The sequence below is a fragment of the Trachurus japonicus genome, chromosome 22 (assembly GCF_045865225.1).
Source record: "Trachurus japonicus isolate A0001 chromosome 22, Traja_1.0".
NCBI lineage: Eukaryota > Metazoa > Chordata > Actinopteri > Carangiformes > Carangidae > Trachurus > Trachurus japonicus.
The window spans coordinates 2,899,033-2,920,248 of record NC_140928.1 but is presented as its reverse complement, the minus strand read 5'-3'; the positions used below and the strand labels follow the sequence as shown (position 1 = coordinate 2,920,248).

Sequence of the window (21,216 nt, the reverse complement as noted above, 5' to 3'; positions counted from 1 at the left end):
CTTTCTTTCTTTCTTTTCTTTCTTTCTTTCCTTCTGCCCTTTCTTTCTTTCTTTCTTTCTTTCTTTCTTTCTTTCTTTCTTTCTTTCTTTCTTTCCTTCTGGCCTTTTTTTCTTTCATTCTTTTTGTTTTTCTTTCTTTCTTTCTTTCTGCCCTTTCTTTCATTCTTTCTTTCTTTCTTTCTTTCTTTCTTTCTTTCTTTCTTTCTGTTTTTCTTTCTTTTTTCTGTTTTTCTTTCTTTCTTTCTTTCTTTCTTGCTTTCTTTCAAACAGAAATTCAATAACCTGAGAGTCTGATTGTGACAGTGCCATTAGGCTAGATAACAATTAAACATTACAGTCTTGTTCAGTGACACTTAACGGTTTTTCAATGACGTCACATATTTTGTAATTCAATGGCGTCCACCCAGTAAAAAAAATCCCCACTACACCACTGCATGTGTGTGTGTGTGTGTGTGTGTGCGTGACGCTGCCCTGGAAGTGTCGGAACATACTCAGAACAAACGGGGGGGTTACAGCGAGCAAACAGGGGTAAAAACAAACAGGAGTGTGTGTTGCTTGTGCTTGTTTGCGTCCGTGTGTGTGTGTGTTGTGTGTGTGTGTGTGTGTGTGTGTGTGTGTGTGTGGTGCCGCTGCTACCGCTAAACTGACACATTTTCAATCACATGGTTTATTCCGGGGAAATTGTGGAAAAAGAGGGAAAAGGGCAGATTTCTGCGGCTCTGTGGGCCACAATAGGACAAGCCAGGATTAGTTTTTCACTTTGTGTGTGCGTTTGTGTGTGTACAACAGTGTGTGTGTGTGTCTGTTTGTGTGTGTGTGTGTGTGTGTATTCTCAGACAATGCCCTGGTAGCCAATTTGTAATATATAGTCGGCCTTGAAAAATGGCCCAGATCTCCCCTTCGCTGTCTGCAATTTAGCTCTGCCGGCGCCCGGCAATACCCATTGTACTGCCTCCCACCACCGCCATTTGGGCCTGATGGAGTGTGTGTGTGTGTGTGTCTGTGTGTGTGTGTGTGTGTGTGTTTGTTTACTTGCTTATGTGGATCTCAGCGTGCATTTACCCATGAGTCTGTCTTTGTGTGTGTGTCTGTGTGTTGTCGTCGTGCACGAGCCAGCGACTGTTTATTCTCAGGTTATTGAATTTCTGTTTGTGAGCCAGAGTGTGCATGAGTGATTATGCAAGTGTGTGTGTCTCTGTGTGTGTGTGTGTGTGTGTGTGGTTGCATTGTCAGTGTGTGTGTGTGTGTGTGTGTGTGCCTACAGTTGTAATGTGTGTGTATAGTAGTTGATTTTCTCTGTGTGTGTGTTTGATGCAGTGCAGTTATTTGTCCACTTTCCAAAATGACACCTGAAGGCATCAATCTGGAACTAATGGACACAGACTGCTGAAAAAGAGAGTGAGGATGGAGGGATGGATGGATGGATGGATGACAGAGGGAAAGACAAAGAGAGAGAAGAGAGAAGGACTTAAGACTTATGACAGACAAGGGAAGAAAAAAGAGAGATGGAAGGGAGATAAGAGAAGAAAGAGGAGGAGAGGTAGAGAATGGAAGGAAGGTGTAAGAAAAGTGATGGAGTTAAAGAGGGATTAAAGTGTAGAGTAAAGGAAAACGAGGAAAGAGAGGGAAGGAGAAGACGACAAAGGTGAGACGGAGTAAAGAGAGAGATGATTCATGGATGTGAGGGAGAAAGAGAGAGGGGGAGTAAGATGAGAAGAAGGAGTAAAGGAGAAAGAGGAGTGAGGGATGGACGAAGAGAGGATGACAGATGAGTGGAGGAGGAGGAGGAGGAGGAAATGAAATAAAAAGAAGCAATAAGAGAGAAGAAGAGGACGGAGGGAAGCTGACGGAGAGAGAGAAGTGACGTGATTGGATAAAGAAGTTGGTGTGTTTTATTATTGTTATAATAAAACGTTTGTAGCAACAATCTGATAAAATGTGAATTTACAAAGTTTAACTAGAGTTGGATCAGACTTCCTCTACTATTGTATATTATATTATATATAAAAGTGGGAACTCCGGTTTCCGACATCACAGCGTTCCCAGCTCCAGGTTTATTACTGAAACTCGGAGGAGAGAAAACGTGTCTGGCTGTCTCATTCCTGAACAGGAAGAATCAACGCAGCAGCAGCTTGTGTTTATTGTGGAAGCAGCAGATGAAGACGAGTGAAAAAAACATCCACAAATAGGTTTTGTTACAGTTTCATTCTGACTGTAAACAACGACATGATACCGACCTTTCTGTGTTTCCTAGTTTGACACCGTTTGATTCATTTTTCAAAACTCACAGGTTGTTTTTGAGTTGTGAGTTGCGAGTTGTCTTGAATGCAGCATTTAAAGAGGAACTATGCAGGATGTTTACCTTAAAGCAGAAGTAAGCGATCCGGTCGTTTTGGCTAATGCTGCGTTCCAGGCAGGCTTTTGAAACCGTAAATTACAGCTTCAAGTCACAACTTATGACTTTGTAGCGTTCCAGGCAACCCACTCGTGTTTCTCCGACCTGTTTTACCTGTGAAAGTCACTATAACGGCCACTCGTAACTTCCGACCCGTGAACTCGTACCAGATCGAACTGGTACGACTTCACAGGTCGGAAAAACACGAGTTACGGGTTGCCTTGAACGCACCATAACTTCTTGTCAGCAGATGGAGTTAGCAGTCCCCGCCCTCGTCATGGATCTATTGGCCCTCGTCCCTACATCACCACATTCAGGCGCATCCCTTGGCTGCACACACAGAGAGGACTGCCCCTTTATGCCGTTCTCTCTCCTCATTGGATAAAACTTGTAGGATACAAGAAAAGTTTTCTCCTCGGCTCAGAGCAGAGCAGAGGGACTGAGAGACCCGTGTTTCGGTCCAAACACTCTATGTAAGTGATTGCTGTCGGAAGATAGAACTATTTAAGACTTATATTAACACAAAAATATCGCTTACTTCTGCTTTAAAGGTGTTGAAGGGGAAATGGCCGTTTGTCCTGTTTGTTGCGCTTCCTTCTACGAGTTTCCACGAGTTGCAGCACGAGTTTACCCGAGTAAGGAAAACGAATTTGATTGGTTGTTATCGAGCAAGAGGCGAGATATTCAATGTCTGGGGCGAAACCGAGCTCCGTGTGTGTGTGTGTCTCAGACGTTTGATTGACGGATGACAGATCCAATATCAGTGGCTGATGAATCGTGAGCAGTGTGACGTATAATCCGTGCGCCTGTATTATCCAATGCGGAAAAAAAATACCCCACTTTCATCCTGGATTTACTCGAAAATAGAATTTTGCACAAAGTTTGGGCTCCATCGTCTGGTAGATGAGTTATTACACAAATTTTAAGACCCACAGTGGAATCAAATTCAATTTTCTTTTCTGTACAGTTTTTACTCTGCTCCATTTTTACCTAAATTAAACAGCCTGTACCTACAACCTGTAACTTGTTCCTCGTCCCACTGGATTCCACCAGTCACGTCACTACAACATGAAACTCTTGTAGGGAATTCCTTATTAGGAGGAACTCCTTAGTGAGATATGCTGTCTCGTTTGTGAGGGGATCCTACATATAACAACATACACAACAACAGAACAGTAAATAGACAAACCAGTCAGACAAAACAAGGTTATATAAAGTTATATTGTTCATGCTGGTGTCAATGGATCAGCAGCAAACGAGCAGAATTATGGACAAAGACGGTTTATTAGAAGAACTCTTCATATTTTTATTCTATTCTACAGTTTTACAGTCTTCTATTTTATTACTTTCTTCTCTCTTATTGTTATCTTTCTTTTGAGTGTTTTTATATTTTGTTCTATATCTCTAACCTGCATTTTATTCTAATTTAATCAATCTTTATTATTTTATTTTATTGTTTTTAATCTTCGCGCATTAGTCTCCATGTCATTTTTCTTGTTTCACTTCTTATCAAAATGTAAAGCACTTTGAACAGCAATTATTTGCTATAAATGAAATTTGATTGATTGATTGATTGTTATCAATATGAGCGGCTCAGGTGTGATGTGTCACCTGCTCTCTCTCTCTCTCCCCCGTCTTCTAAACAGGAAGTGTGAAAAGCAGTGAACAATAGTAATAATATAACAACAGTAAACAGTATAGTATGTGTTTTCTCTGTGTGCAGTAGAAACCAGTTCCTTCCTCGTCCTGTTTGACGTCTCTCTCTCTGTCTCTCGTCTTCGTCCTCTCAGTAAAAAACTCTAATAATCCACTTGTTTGTGCGACCGACGTGAGCTGACGTCCTACAATCAGTGAAGTGCACACGGAGACAAAACAAACCTGCTCTTCATCTTCATCCTCTTCTTTTTCTTCTGCACTCTCTTTATCTGGTATTGTTTCTTCCTCCTCCTCCTCCTCCTCCTCCTCGATATGTTTCCCAGTCATGCATCAACAGATCAAATCTAAAAGTAATACAATCTCTCAGACTTACATCTCGCCGCTTTAATTTGAAAACCAACTCTCTCTGTGTCTCTCTGTCTCTGCCCTGGCTTCACCTCCCCCCTTTACTCCCCCCTCCTCCTCCTCCCCCCTTCCTCCTCCTGACAAGAACAATAGCGGGCGGCTCGCCTCAGAAAACTGTGTTTTACAATAATACTCGTCCACAAAGCAAGACCGACAATGTCAGTGGTTTTATGGTGCGCTACACAGTGCAGCTAATGTTCTCCTGCAAGCCAGCGCCGCTTCACTGCCTCCCCCCTCTCCCCCTCTCCTCTCCTCCCCCACGTCTCTCCCGGTGTGTCTCGCCTTCTTTCCGCCTCCTATTTCTTTCTCTCTCTCTTTTTTTTTCTCCCTCCTCTCTCTTCGTATGAAAAATCCATTCCGGCATGGGTTTTGACAGCCTGTCTTTGGTGGGTGTGTAAAATTCAAATAATTCACTGTGTGTGCACAGACAGACAGTCACTTTGGGGGCTGCTTTGTGTTTTTGTATTTGACTCTGTGTCACTTCGGCTCCTGTCGAGTCCCAGTCGGCGTTTAGCTCTTCAAAAAAACAAAATAACAAACAGCAGCAGCAGTAAAAAAAAAACAAAAAAAACAGTGGGCTGTGTTTATCTGTGTGGCTTCGTCTACAAACTGCACTTTAACACTCTAACCGGTCGACAAGAGCTTAATTTAGCCTAGTTTATCATAGCTTGACTTAGCATAGCTTATCGTAGCTTAACTTATGGTTTATCATATCTTAAGTTATCCTATCTTATTATAGCTTCATTTAGCCAAGCTTATTATATCAATTTAGCCTACTTTTTCTTAGCTCAATTTAGCCTGTCTTATCCTAGCTTAACTTGGTCTATCTATTCATAGCCTAACTTATCCTATCTTAACTTAACTTAGCCTATGTTATTTTAGCTTAACTTAGCCAAGCTTATTATATCTTAACTTAGCCTACCTTTTCTTAGCTCAATATAGCCTATCTTATCCTATCTTGACTGCCTATCTTCTCATCTTATTATAACTTAACTTAGCCTTATTTTAGCTTAATTTAGCCTAGCTTCTAAGTTTATCTTAGCTTATCTGTCAGTGGGAGAGAGAGGAAAGTCATGTCAGTTGTTGGTGTCGTCATTAGGACATGTAGATGGATTAAAGTTCAGCTAAAGGTAGCTAAAGTTACACAAAACAGTTCAAGTTAATATTTCCCTTAAAGCCTGAGTTAACTTTACCTTAGATTTAAAATGGTTGTAGTAGCCTATACTTAAGGGTTTCAGGTTTTCCCCTTAACTTTGTTTTTTAGGGGAGACTCTCAGTCAGACCTCAGTGTCACTTCGGCTCCTGTTGAGTCCCAGTTGGCGTTTAGCTCTTCAAAAACAGCAGCAGCAAGCAGCAGCAGTAAAAAAAACCTGTGGGCTGTGTTTATCTGTGTAGGTTCGTCTACAAACTGCACTTTAACACTTTAACCGGTCGACAGGACAGAAGCTTCGACTGATAATTAAAACTTTGATTCATGAAGCAGGACGATAGAAACGCACAGAAATCAAAGCTCCACGACTCATTCAACCCTCAAAACACAGCTTTTCCTCCTCCAAGCTGCACTATATACAGGCTACATGTAATCTATTAGTATTATACATAGGCCCCTCCCACTGGGTGCCACCAATGACATCACTAAAACAAACCAATATCAATACACTGCAAAAAAAATCAAATATCTTACCAAGAATATTTGTCTTATTTTTAGTCAAAATGTCATTTCTAGTCAAAACAAACTCATTCTACTCAAAATAAAGTATCTTGTTTTTAGACACTTTTTACTTTTTTGAAGCATATTTTCACTTAAAATAATCTGACGGTGGAGCAAGTTTTTCTTCCTTATTACCAGCACAAAAACTTGCTTTCACTGGCAGATTTTTCTACTTATTTCAAGTGAAAATTAGTTTGAAAGAAGTGAAAATGATCTAAAAACAAGTTGATTTTTAGGTGATGAGTCTTATTTTAAATGGAAAGGGATTAGTTTTGACTAGAAATGAGACATTTTGACAGGAAATATGACAAATATTCTTGGAAAGATTTTGAGTTTTTGCAGTGTATTGATATTGGGAATTTAAGAAATGTTCATTTTTCTCCAGGACTCTTTAAGACACAGTTCTACCTCCTGTTAAAACTTCTCATTCCAGTTTTTAATCAAAGCTTCATCCACTCAGATTCAGATAAAACTCTTCATGTGTGTTTACAAAACAGTTTCAGTAGGTTATTTTTATTCTACTTCCTGTTTGTCCTGCTGTCATGGAGACGTCAGTGTCTCCGGATTCAAACCTCTGGAATTTGTTGCTCGTTATTAATTTTTTCTTCTGTTGCTTCAGGGGGAATGTTTAGCCTCTACGTCCCGTCACACCAGACGGATGAAGGTTTTCAGTGTTTGACATCACAGCAAGTGAAAAAATGAAACCTGGGGGGATGAATCAAGGTGTTTTTGAGACTTTTAAATAAAGTTCTGTGAGCTTGAACAATATCGAGGTGACATGATAAAGAAAAGGCACTTTTTGTTTTGTTTTGTTTGTCCACTGAGCTGAAGATGCCCAACTGTCCATCACTGATTGTTGTATTAACTCCTTTTCCTCTGAATATATATTTAGCATTGGTTTGTTTTATGTTTTTTAAACAGTTGCTCTTGTCTCCATGTTTCCCCTCTTCCTCCTCTTCCTCCTCTTCCTCCTCCTCCTCCTCCTCCTCCTCCTCCTCCTCCTTCTCCTCTCCTCCTGCTCGTGGTCTCTTGTTGAGTTGTCGTTTCACGTTTTCTCTTGTGTGTGTTTCACAGTGACCCCTACTGGGAGCGGCCGGCTAATGCAGGCAGCTGCTCCGCCGCCCGGCCCAAGACCCTTCACCTGGCCGGCCAGCAGCATACCTCCTCGCCATGGTAACGTTTGTCTGCGCTCCTGGGAGCAGCAGTAGTAGTAGTAGTAGTTTTAGTAGTAGTAGTAGTAGTGGTAGTGTGTGTGTGTGTGTGTTTTGTTGGACAAGAGCAGTGTGAAGACCTTGTGTTTGTTTTTACTCATCTAAAGTCCTAACTAAGTTTTCTTAATTCTCTTTATAAAGTGATATTGACAGCTATAAACTTAGCCTAGGGTTTGCTTAACTTAGCCTGGTTTAATTTAGCCTAGTTTATCATAGCTTAACTTAGCATAGCTTATCATAGTTTAACTTATACTGGTTTATCATAGCTTAACTTATCCTATCATATTATATCTTAACTTACCCTATTTTTATTTTAGCTTGACTTAGCGAAGCTTAGGCCTATTACATCTTAACTTAATCTTCATAAAAAACTTAGTTTTTCTCAGCTCAGTTTAGCCTAGCTTATTATTGCTTAACTTAGCCTAGTTTACCATAACTTAAATTATCCTATAGGCTAACTTAGCCTATCTTACTTTAGCTTATAGCCAAGCTTATTATATCTTAACTTAGCCTACTTTTTCTTAGCTCATTTTAGCCTAGCTTATCATAGCTTAATTTAGCCGAGTTTATCTAATTATCCTAATTTATTATAGCTTAATTTAGCCAAGCTAATCCTAACTTGTCCTAGCCTATTATATCTTAACTTGGCTTACTTTTTTTTTTTTTTAGCTCATTTTAGCATAGCTTATGATAGCTTATTTATCTCAGCTTAACTTTTACTAGCTTTTCATAGCTTAATTTAGCTTATTTTAGCTTAGCATAGCCTATCTGTCAGTGGGATAGAGAGGGAAGTCATGTCAATTGTTGGTGTCGTCATTATGTAGGCCTAGGCTAGATGGATTAAAGTTCAAAGGTAGCTAGCTAAAGTTACACAAAACAGTTCAAGTTAAGATTTCCCTTAAAGCCTGACTTAACTTTCCCTTAGATTTAAAATGGTTGTAGTAGCCTATACAAGGGTTTCAGGTTTTCCCCTTAACTTTGAACCAGCTCTGGTCTCTTAGTTGGACCTGGTCCCGCTCCTCCGACAGGTCCAGTCCAGATGTTTCCTTAAAAAAAAAAACCCGTCTGCCGAGCACAGACAACGAGAGTGATGTTAACCTCCAAGAAATCACCGGCTCATCAACAGTTTCCATGGAAACAACTGTAAAAGCTTCTGTCAGTTATTAACTAGCTAAGGAAATATGTTTAAGAGATTATTTGAAACAGAAACCTTAACCGTCCTGTTGTCCTTCTGGGTCAAATTGACCCAATCTGTTTCCTTCCTCCATCCTTCCTTCTTTCCTTCCTTTCTCCCTTCCTTCTTTCCACAATCATTTTCCTTTCTTTCCTCCATTCCTTCCTTCCTTCCCTTCATCCTTACTTCTTCTTCCCTCCTCTTTTGATCCAATTCATCCAATCTGTTCCCTATACCTCCATCTTTCTTTCCTTCCTTTTTCCCTTCCTTCTTTCCTCCCTTCTTCCTTCCTTCAACGAATCTGTTCCCTCCCTCCATCTTTCTTTCCTTCCTTTTCCCCTTCCTTCTTTTCACAATCCTTTTCCCCTCCCTTCCTTCCTTCCTTCCTTTCTTTTTGACCCAATGGACCCAGTCTGTTCCCTCCCTCCATGTTTCTTTCCTTCCTTTTCCCCTTCCTTCTTTTCACAATCCTTTTTCCCTTCCTTCCTTCCTTCCTTCCTTCCTTCCTTCCTTCCTTCCTTCCTTCCTTCCTTCCTTCCTTCCTTCCTTCACCCAGGAGGACAACAGGAGGGTTAAGCGAGCTGAGGAGAAATTAAACCCTATAAGTGTTGTATTTAGGTGGAAATCTTTAAGCCGACTCCACTTGGTAAAGGTGGAGGGAATCAAACCAGCGATCTAGCAAAATAAAACATTTGAAGGTGAAGCTGGTTATTATAAACAGGTCAGTCCACCTTAAGAGCAGTTCAGTGTAATTGCATGATAATTATGTAACTGAAGATTTACACTGGTTTGTTGTGATGATGTAAATCCTGTGTGTGTGTGTGTGTGTGTGTGTGTGTGCTTTCGTAAATCGCTGCTACGAAGTTGAATCATTCCTCTTCAATCCGTCACCACACACACACACACACACACCCCGACACACACACACACACACACACACACATACCCCCTGCTGCTTTCCCATCCTCAGACGTCTTTGTCAGCGAACAGAGGGAAGAGATTTGACACCAGGAAGTGAAGTGAGGCTAGATGTTGTAGTGTGTGTGTGTGTGTGTGTGTGTGTGTGTGTGTGTGTGGTGGATTATAAAGGAGGGATTTGTGTCGGAGTCGGGCTGAGAGCTGAAAGGAGACGGCAGTTAATAGCTCATTATTTGACAGGCTTAACACCATGTAGGTCTGTATGTAAGACACACACACACACACACACGCACACACACACACACACACAGCCTTACGGGGTGTTCCCACCAAACGCGATGAACGCGATTGAATCGCGCGTCAAATGAAATCGCGTCGCGCTAGACGCTCCAGTTTTGACGCTGGTCCAATATGCAAAAAACGCCTCGTCGCGGCATCGCGTCGCGCGACGAGCCCGCCCAAACAACAACATTTCTCCCACTATTTCATTCTCTGGCAGAGATAACCACTATTGCTGCACTGTTCCTGTCCCTGTAGATGGGAGAGGAACAGCGGTGTGGGTCTCTGGCTGCAGGAGGAGGAGGAGGAGACGGCTCCGTGAACTACTGTGTGACTGACTGCCTGTTGAGTGCTTTGGGACGGGGCGGCCGGCTCGCAGCGCCCGCTGGTTGAAAACAGCAGTGATAACGGGCTTTCAGGTCCGAATCTCCAAATCAGAAACGTTTGTAACAGCACCGGAAAAGCAACAGTGAAGAGCTGTGGCTTTGCAGCAGCTAATGGGGATCTGAATAATAAACTAAACTAAACCAGAAAACTTCTAATATTGTCAATAGACTCGCTCTGACTAAGCTGCCAAGGGAACACCAGTACGTCCGTACGTCAGCACGTCGGTGACGATCTCAAAGCTGATTGGCTGTCGCGGCGCGTCTTCACGCGAATTCGCCGCAAAAGTTCAATTATTTCAACTCGAGCGATGAAGCGTCATCGCGCCGGGCGACGCGATGGAGGCGATTTTTCGCGGCCAACGCGTCCATCGCGCCGCGCTATCGCGTCCATCGCATCGCCGGCGCGATGACGCGACTAATCGCGTGTTTGCATTGACTTTACATGTAATCTCGACGCGCGATGAAGCGTCATCGCGTTTGGTGGGAACACCCCGTTAGAGATCGACAGTTTGTAGTTTTGTAGTTTATCGGATCTAGTTAAAAGCTTCAGGTCATGTGATGTGTCCAAAAACAAAGATGGCCGCCGAGCTGCTGATCTGATCGTTAATGACATTTAATTATTATTCAATTCATAATTAAAGAATAATTTCTGCCTTTTTTACGAGCTCATACCACCTTTAAAGGGATAGTTCAATATTTTGGCAAATTGTCCCATCACCATAATCCCTATAGTCATAGCAGTAGGTTCGTTACCTTTAATTGTCGGTGCAAGCTATTTTTAGAACGGCGGAGCAGAGCCGTGAGCTGCTCAGAGCTACGCTACGGAGGCTCATGGGATTTCTTGGTTTCCCTCATCAAACTCATCAAATACACAATCCAACAACTCCAAAACGCTCTGGTGGACAAGTTGTGACCTGCACATTCACCACGCTATGAGATAATAACACAACGTTACCAGACAGAGTTGTTTTAGAGGGAAATTCATGCAAAACCGCTGATGCGCGTTGCCTTCAGGGGCAGTTTTTCATCAAGCAGTCTCTGTATTTCCCTCTAAAACAACTCTGTCTGGTCACGTTCTGTTATTATCTCATAGCGTGGTGAATGTGCAGCTCACAACTTGTCCACCAGAGCGTTGTGGAGTTGTTGGATTGTGTATTTGATGAGGGAAACCAAGAAATCCCATAATGAGCCTCCGTAGCGTAGCTCTGAGCAGCTCACGGCTCTGCTCCGCCGTTCTAAAAACAGCTTGCACCGACAATTAAAGGTAACAAACCTACTGCTATGACTATAGGGATTATTATGGCAATGGGCCAATTTGACAAAATGTTGAACTATCCCTTTAACACACAGCACTGTTTCCATGATGTTCTACACACGACACCTTTCAGCCAATCAGAGGCCGGCGTTTGAATTTGAAGTGAATTGAATGCAGGGGAGCTGTGCTTTTTGTCTCTTAAGTGTGTGTGTGTGTGTGTGTGTGTGTGTGTGTCCGCCCGGTGCATCAGTACACGTCTCTCTTACTTTGGCCCGGTGTGTTTCTAATGTTGCGGTGAAATTGAGATAAATGGTGGAGGAGCCGGGGGCCACAGAGGCCCCCGATACACACTCCACCTGTCCACTCCGCTTACAGCACAGCGTGTGTGTGTGTGTGCCTGTGTGTGTGTGTGTCTGTGTGCGTGTGTGTGTCACCCTATATACGCATCTTAGGGCTCCTATTACAGTATGTGTGTGTTTACTTTAATTATGTGTCTGTGTGTTTCTGTGGATTTACATGCACTTCTATGGCCGAGCAGGATTACCTGTGTGTGTGTGTGTGTGTGTCTGTGTGTGTGTGTGTGTGTGTGTCTGTGTGTATGTAAGCAGAATGGTTGTAAACTAAAAGAGACAGATGTACCGGGGAGAGGCGGCCGGCCGACTGCAGCTCTGTTCACTTTTACTCTCTGTAACACACACACACAGACACACACACACACACACACACACACACACACTGCTGGTATTCAAGTGGAACCTAAGTGAGACCGGAGAGAGAGAGAGTAAATGTTTGGTGTGAGACGAATTGGTGGAATAGAAACAGACGAGTTTGTTGTGTTGTTGGAGTGACGGCCTGCACCTGTCCTGCTCTCGTAGACATGATGTATCAATAACTTTGATCTGGATCCATTGGGATGAGCTGATTGGCTACATTTAGGAGGCTAAAGGTCAAAGTCAAGGTCATGTGACGTGTGACATATAAAATATATAATAGACCACACCTAACTCAGACAAAACTGAACGTAAACCTTAATTGAAACCCACCTCTACCTAACCACCAGCGACGTTTCACCAATCAGACAGAGCCAGGCAGTAAAATCTAACTTAAACCTGACTTTAACCTGACTCAAACCTGACTTGACTTGAACCTAACTTAAACCTTACTAAAATCCAACTCAAACGTGACTTAAATCTGACTTGAACCTAACTTAAACCTTTACTAAAATCTAACTCAAACGTAACTTAACCCTGACTTGAACCTAACTTAAACCTTTACTAAAATCTAACTCAAACGTAACTTAACCCTGCTTGACAAAGTTCGTCAAGCTGAAGCGTGGAGGATCTCCCTTTTTTGTAACTTAACCCTGACTTGAACCTAACTTAAACCTTTACTAAAATCTAACTCAAACTTGACTCGAACCTCATAACTTAAACCTTACTAAAATGTAACTAAAACCTGACTTGAACCTAACTTAAACCTTACTAAAATCTAACTCAAACGTGACGTAAACCTGACTTGAACCTAACTCAAACCTGACTTAAACCTGACTTGACTTGAACGTAACTCAAACCTTACTAAAACCTAACTTAAACCTTACTAAGATCTATCCTAAACCTGACTTTAACCTAACTCAAACTTGACTTAAACTTAAACTTGAATTGAACCTAACTTAAGCCTTACTAAAACCTAACTCAAACCTGACTTGAACCTAACTTAAACCTTACTAAAATCTAACTCAAATGTGACTTGAACCTGACTTGAACCTAACTCAAACCTGACTTAAACTTGACTTGACTTGAACGTAACTTAAACCTTACTCAAATCTAACTCAAACCTGATTTAAACCTGACTTGAACCTTACTTAAGCCTTACTAAAATCTAACCAAACCTGACTTTAACCTGACCCCAATCTAACTTTAATCTAACTCAAACCTGACTTGATCCTGACTTGAACGCTCCCTGAGTGTTGATGACCGGTAGCAGGAGGATGGAGGTCGGAGAGGAATGATAAAGAGATGTAAACATGTATGTGAATTTATGATGGAGAGAGAGAGGGATGGATGGAGAGATGGAGTGATGGACGGAGGTGAAGCAGCTGTCCAGGTCTGTCCTTCAGAGATGACAGGTCTGAAAACACATAAATCCTCCTTTTCTTTGTTTTCATCCCTCTGTTCCTCCCTTTCTCTCTCTCTCTCTCTCCTCATTTCTTTCTTTTCCTCTCCACCGTCTTTACATCCAGTTTATCTCTTGTTCTTAACCTTCTCTCTTCCTTCGTTCCTTTCTCTCTCTCTTTCTCTTTTCCCTCTTCCGTTTCTTTTCTTTTCAGGTATTCCATTTATTCTGTCTTTCATTTCCCTCCCTTGCTTCTATTTTCCCCTTCCTCCCCCTATCCTTGCCTTTTTCCTCCTCTTTCTTTCTTTCTTTCTTTCTTTCTTTCTTTCTTTCTTTCTTTCTTTCTTTCTTTCTTTCTTCCCCCCATCTTTACATTTTCATCTTTAATCTTCTCTTCTTCCCCCCCTTTTTTTTCCCTTCTGTTGGGTCTTCCATCCTTTTCTCTTTAATCCCATGTTTCCTTTCTTCTTTCCACCTGTCCTTTGTCCTTCCTTCTTTTTTTTATTCCTCCTCACATCAACTTTCTTTCTAAAAATCCTCCATCTCTTTCTTTTTTTTCTCCTCATCTTTCCTTTGTATATCTTCTTTTCTTTTCTTTCCCATCCCTCCCTCTTTCCTTCCTTCCTTCCTCTGTCACACTCACCTTCATACTGGTTTGATGGTGGAGGTGTGCTGAGTTTTGTTCTCTCTCTCCCTCCCTCCTTCCCTCTCTCCCATGTCGCTGTCGACTCTGTTGTGTCGTTGACTTTGTTCAACTTTCTCTCTTTGATGCCACTCGTTCTCTCACCTTGCCTTTTCTTTTTCTTTTTCTAACCTACTTTCTCCTCCATTTTTCTTCCCACTCCCTCCCTCTTTCCAAAAAAGAATATAAATTCTCCTTCTCTCTGTCTCTGTCTTTTTATTTTGAAAAGAAAAGAAAAGAAAGGAAAAGACAAGACAGAGCTCTGCCTGAATTCAATAATTTAACCTTTTCTCTTATTTTTTGTCTTTTTTTGTTTTATTTTTTCTATATTTTATCGTCTACCTGTGTCTTTGTCTGGCAGGAAACATGTTAATAATGAATTGTATAGATTTAGACAGAGAGAGACGGTGTGTGTGTGTGTGTGTGTGTGTGTGTGTGTGTGTGTCTGTGTGTGTGTGTGTGTGTAGCTCGGGTCTTTTGAAGTCGTGATGGGATGTTTGTAGTCCAGGAGCATTGATCTTAAGCCCGTCTGTCTGATTGCCACTGAAATCATCCGTCAGAGCGTTTGATGATGTTTATTTGAAACGAATCAAACTCGACCGGTTTTTAGTTAATTTCACCTGAAACTTTTTTTTCTTTTTTCTTTTTTTTTTTTTGTTTTGTTTTATCTTCAAGAAAAATCAAACGATGAGGAAACGTTCGACATTCAGAAACCGTCGTCGCTGCATGCGGCTCGACCTCTGGACGCCATGTTGGCTCAGTCAGACTCAGTGTTTGATAAATAACCGCGTGTCGCGTGTGTCGTTAGGTTTAGTTCTGGAAACTTTATGTTTTGGTTTGATATTAGAAATGTAAATTCACCGATCTCACATATTGTTTCTTTTCTTCTTTTTAAAAAAATATAAAGACTTTAGAGACGGGTTTGGTTTGATGCAAGACTGTAAATCAGCAGTTTAGGGTAAAAATCAATGCACCAAACACCAAATATTGATCTGTTATCATATAAATCATAAATACAATTGGCCCTAGTCTCATTTTGTAAGAATAAGAACAATTTAACTGCAAAATGTATCTTATTTATTATTTTTTTAGACAGAATTTGCAGTTGCAAAAAGAAGATGAATCAAAATCCATATCTAAGTCATAATTAAAATGTACCGTACTACCTATACTGACACTTGTTGCAGGAATTTCCTCATTTTGTCTCTGTGTTATTTCACACACAGACCTGAGCTGAGCTGGGAGGTGATGAACATGGTTTTAAATCTATAATATTGATAGATTTCAGTTGCGTCACACGTTTTCCATCGCTGGTTTTCCTGTCGTATTTTTATCATCAGATCCTGTTGTAGGAACGTTTCACCTCTGAACCTCTCTTTTCTATAATGTAAAAGCAGTTTCCCATAGAGAGAATTTTTAGATTTAACAACATGAACCAGCACAGAAACAACCAACACTGACCACAGAGGATGGATTCATAATGATGGATATATATATTAAAAAATTATATAATAAAACTAATAACTAGTAAGTAATGTTACGGAATAATTACGTATACTGCAAAAACTCAAAATCTTTCCAAGAATATTTGTCTTATTTCTAGTCAAAACAAATCTCATTATACATAATATTTGTTTTGAGACACTTTTTACTTCTTTCAAGCATTTCTTTTTTACTTGAAATAAGTAGAAAAATCTGATAGTGGAGCAAGTTTTTCTTTCTTATTACAAGCACAAAAAAAACTTGCTTTCACTGGCAGATTTTTCTACTTATTTCAAGTGAAAATTAATTTGAAACAAGTGAAAATGATCTAAAAACAAGTTAATTTTTAGGTGATGAGTCTTATTTTAAGTGGAAAGAGATTAGTTTGGACTAGAAATGAGACATTTTGACGAGAAATAAGACAAATATTCTTGGTAAGATTTTGAGTTTTTGCAGGAAATACCGATGTGATCTAATAAAGATGGATAAAAATAAAAAACAAAGGCAGAAGAAGAGAAAAGCTGCTCAGATCGTTTACAGTTTTTCCTGTAGAATCAAACAGGACATGACGCCTCTGATCCAGCTTGACTATAACATCTCTCGTCCGAACATCTTTGAACGTGACATGAAACCGTCTCCACACTGCAAAAACTCAAATATCTTACCAAGAATATTTGTTTTATTTCTAGTCAAAATGTCATTTCTAGTCAAAACAAATCTCATTCTACTTAAAATAAGACTCATCACTTAAAAAGCAGCTTGTTTTTAGACACTTTTTACTTCTTTCAAGCAGATTTTCACTTAAAATAATCTGATAGTGGAGCAACTTTTTCTACTTATTTCAAGTGAAAATGTGTTTGAAACAAGTGAAAATGATCTAAAACAAGTTCATTTTTAGCTGATGAGTCTTAAGTTCAAGTGGAAAGAGATTAGTTTTGACTAGAAATGAGACATTTTGACAAGAAATGAGACAAATATTCTTAGAAAGATTTTGAGTTTTTTCAGTGCAGATGTGTCCCAGTCGAGCCTTTTGACTGACACTGACGACGACGACATCTTTCCTGTTGCATTTCCTGCACCAGAGAGACTCAAAACCACCAGACACGATCCAGATAAAGACTTCTTAAACTCTCCATTTGGCCTCTTTCCTTTAGATTTACACACAGAGGGACGAGCCTGTCAGTGAACGCCACATCAGCCTTCATACAGGTGTAAAAACCCCTCGTCTCCTCAGCTCAGCAGCATCGTTAACTCGTCTCTGACACATGATGCACCTGAGGGACGACGATTCACAAACCTGCTGAAAACACATCTTTATTCTATATTTATATATATATGTGTGTGTGTGTGTGTGTGTGTGTGTGTGACAGGCGTTTAAACTGCAGCTTCGCTCTGATAACAACTCCCTCCTCGTCCTCCTCGTCCATCCGTCCTCATAACGGGCGAATCCCTCACCTCGTTGGACAGTTACCCACCTGTGGCGCCCGCAAACAAGTGCTCGCTCAGATCACACACACACACACACACACACACACACACACAGACACACACGCACACACACGTCTCTTATTCACACAACATATATTTACTGTTACCTTATTCCCGTGGTTTTTTGTTTACAGTGAAAAGATTTGACTTTCACCCTCATGTCTTCACCTGCCTGCGCTGCTCTGCTCGCTGGCTGTTGCCCGCGGCGTTTTATCCCGGGCTCGTTACTATGGCGAGGCCCCCCCCCCCAACCCCCCCAACACACACACACACACACACACACACACACACACACACACACACACACACACGCACCTCCACCCTGAGGAAGAAGGAGAGACGTCGCCGTGCACATGAAATACAGAGAAGTGCTGCTGCTGCACTGCAAAAACTCAAATATCTTAGCAAGAATATTTGTCTTATTTCTAGTCAAAAATTTCATTTCTAGTCAAAACAAATCTCATTCTACTTAAAATAAGACACATCATATTAAAAGTAGCTTGTTTTTAGGCACTTTTTTACTTCTTTCAAGCAGATTTTCACTTGAAATAAGTAGAAAAATCTGACAGTGGATCAAGTTTTTCTTCCTTATTACAAACACAAAAAACTTGCTTCCACTGGCAGATTTTTCTACTTATTTCAAATAAAAATGTTTTTGAAACAAGTGAAAATGATCTAAAAACAAGTAAATTTTTAGGTGATGAGTCTTATTTTAAGTGGAAAGAGATTAGTTTTGACTAGAAATGAGACATTTGGACAAGAAATAAGACAAATATTATATATATTTTGCAGTGTGCTGCTGCTGCTGCTGCTGGGCTCCATTACGGCTCCTATAGATGAGTTTCATACGGTTTTAACAGGAGAGGAGGGAGTTTCCTGTTGTGTTGTTGTGTGTGTTATTGTGTGTAGTTGTGTGTTGTTGTTATTGAGGGATTCAGACTCTCAGGACTTTTTTTATTTATTTATTTTTTAACTTCCATCACTTTGATTCTTGTTCTGCTGCTTGAAGGGAGAATGGATGTTGAACGCAGCTTTGCTCAGGCTGTTGTTGTTGTTGAACGCTGCTGCTGCTGCTGCTGCGGCTCGACACCATCAGTGAGTTTTTTTTTGTGTTTTTGTGTGTTTGTTTGTGTGTTTTTAACTTCTCATCCTGACGGACTGTTTGTCTCGTTTTTAAATTCTGCTGCTGCAGGTGAAAAACCCCAAACTGAACTAAGTGAAGCTGCTCTGAAGAGACGTTTCACCTGATTCTGCATTAAACATGTTCACTTTTCTCGTTTGCGTTACAAATGAGTCGACACCTTGTTGTTGTTGTTGCCACGGCGGCGGCGGCTGCGCTCAGATTGAACCCGACAGGAGAAAAAACCAAAACCAAAACCAGCATAAACTTCACACTTTTTAAAATTTATTTCTGCTCTTTTTAATTTTGTTCTGTTTGTAGTAAGGCGAGACACTAACAGGCAAAAACACTGTCTTTTCATGCACTGATCCATTTTGAGATTTTGGGCTGTTTTTCTTCCTTAACATGTGTTCTTTCAGAAAAGTCAAAAGAAATGGTAGAAAATCCACATTAAGGTTTTTATTTTACTTCATTTTGTCTCCTTTCATCAGTAGTTTTCTCCTAAATTCACCAAAAGTTAACAAGCTGTTGTCTGAGCCATGTCATGTCAGGTATCATTGTAAAGCTCTCTCTCTCCTGAACAATGATGTAGCTCCAAAAATGGTCATTTCCTTCGTATCTGCAACCAATCGTAAAAATACGATTTACACTCTGTCTTTCAGACTCTGACCTAGAAATCTCCACTTCAGCAGCACTTACAGACACCAAACCTTCCACTTTGATCCCTTTCTATATTCTGAAGGTTTTTACAGAGGGGATTGTTGATATATCATTCACAGCCTCATTTATACAACATTTTATTACTGAAAACATGGAGAAATTAGATTTTTTTTTTAGGGCTGGTGACAGTATTTTCTCATTTACAGAGTGATAAAAAAGAGATATCCAAAATCCTCCTCTGGGAAAACTTCTGACTCTAAAAAAAGAAGAATTTTGAAAGTAGCTTTATCCATTGTCCAGATTTCGGGTCTGGAAATGTATGTAAATTAGCGCATTATTTCATTAGATATTGCCTAATTTACATATTTAAACATAGAATTTGACAAAACTTGTGATACAAAAAATATTTGTCTTAATGTCAGTGACAAACTTGGGAAGTTTCATGGTGATATCTGTTAGTTAAAATTTTTACCCTATTCACCTGTAGTGTCTCAGCTTATAGCAGAACTTCAGATTAGGACTTCTGTCTTCTGGTCAGTGACTCGGTATCGGAAAAAGTGACCAGACGGGCCGGGGCTAACGGCTTAGCGTTTTAAGAGACTTTGACTTTTATATACTTTTTATATTTTGTCTTTTTTTTAAAACTCTGCCTCATGTTGTTCTGTTTGTAGCAACGTTAGCTTCACTCACAGACGACGGTGTTGCAGGATCTAGAATAGATCTGATTGGTCCGAGAATTTGACTTCTGTCTTCAACCTTCTCAGGTGTTTGACCGTTAGTTTGACATAAGTGTTCTCTTTTTCTCAATGCATAAATTGTTTACTACGTCTTCTTTGACATCTCTGGTCGTCCATAAGCTTCAGCCACAGACTGGACGATGCAGCGACTCGCTATCGGAAAAGTGACGAGCCGAGCTAACAAGTTGTGAGCTGCACATTCACCACGCTATGAGATAATAACACAACGTTACCAGACAGAGTTGTTTTAGAGGGAAATTCATGCAAAACCACTGATGCACGTTGCCTTCAGGGACAGTTTTTCATCAAGCAGTCTCTGTATTTCCCTCTAAAACAACTCCGTCTGGTAACGTTGTGTTATTATCTCATAGCGTGGTGAATGTGCAGGTCACAACTTGTCCACCAGAGCGTTGTGGAGTTGTTGGATTGTGTATTTGATGAGTTTGATGGAGGGAAACCAATTAAGAAATCCCATAATGAGCCTCCGTAGCGTAGCTCTGAGCAGCTCACGGCTCTGCTCCGCCGTTCTAAAAACAGCTTGCACCGACAATTAAAGGTAACGAACCTACTGCTATGACTATAGGGGTTATGGCAAACTATCCCTTTAATGCAGAAATGAACTTGTGTATTTTGATAAGAACATGGCGAAGCGCACACACACACACACACACACACACACACTCACACACACACTCATATCTTCTCAAAGACAAACCGCTGCTGCTGCTGCTGCCTGTTTTAAATCACCATTAAAAATAAAATAAGTAACTTCAAACACATGAAAGCTATTATTTCATTCCATTAAAGGCCTGTGTGTGTACAAGTGTGTGTGTGTGTAGAAGTGTGTATGTGTATGTGTGTAGAAGTGTGTGTGTGTGTATGTGTGTAGAAGTGTGTGTGTAGAAGTGTGTGTGTGTGTGTGTGAGAGGATAAAAATCTTTTTAATAATTCAGCCTGTTTGTCGAGGAATGGTAGATTTTCAATTAGAGTAAATATATTGTAAAAACATGAAGGAAAGAAGTGAAATCTGAGAGAGAAGGAGAGAGAGAGAGAAGGAGAGAGAGAAAGAGAGAGAAAGAGAGAGAGAGAGCCTACAGCCAGAGCTCTGATGTTATTAATTACATTTACTCTGTCCAGAGAGAGAGAGAGAGAGAGAGGGAGGAAAAAGAGGGAGAAAGAGTAGAGCGAGGAGAAAAAGAGAGAAAAAGAGAGAGAGAGAATCTGTAATTCGGTGTTTTTGAAGAAGAAGAAGAAGAAGAAGGAGAAAAAAAAAAGATCAAAGGCAAATTAAGTTGAGCAGGTCCGTGTAATGTTGGTTTAGCAGCCGCCAGCATTTACAGCAACGAGGCTGCTGCTGTGTGTGTGTGTGTGTGTGTGTGTGTGTGTGTGTGTGGGTTCACTCTCCTTCACTTGCCATTAGTTCATGTGTGTGTGCTTGAATTTGCATTTTAACACACACACACACACACAAACACACAGACACACACAAGTGGGTTTAAACAGTGCGGAGGAAGTGTGTGTTTATGTGAATCAACAATGTTTAGT

General features: G+C 40.6%; 1 protein-coding gene across 1 annotated transcript in view; it reads left to right on the top strand.

Moving 5' to 3' along the window:
* Positions 1-21,216, top strand: part of npas3 (neuronal PAS domain protein 3) — a 383,046-nt gene that overhangs the window by 96,028 nt on the left and 265,802 nt on the right. The window contains exon 3 of the mRNA XM_085768276.1: positions 7,242-7,340. Within this exon, the coding sequence (XP_085624402.1) occupies positions 7,242-7,340 (99 nt within the window). The remainder of the gene's footprint in view (positions 1-7,241; positions 7,341-21,216) is intronic.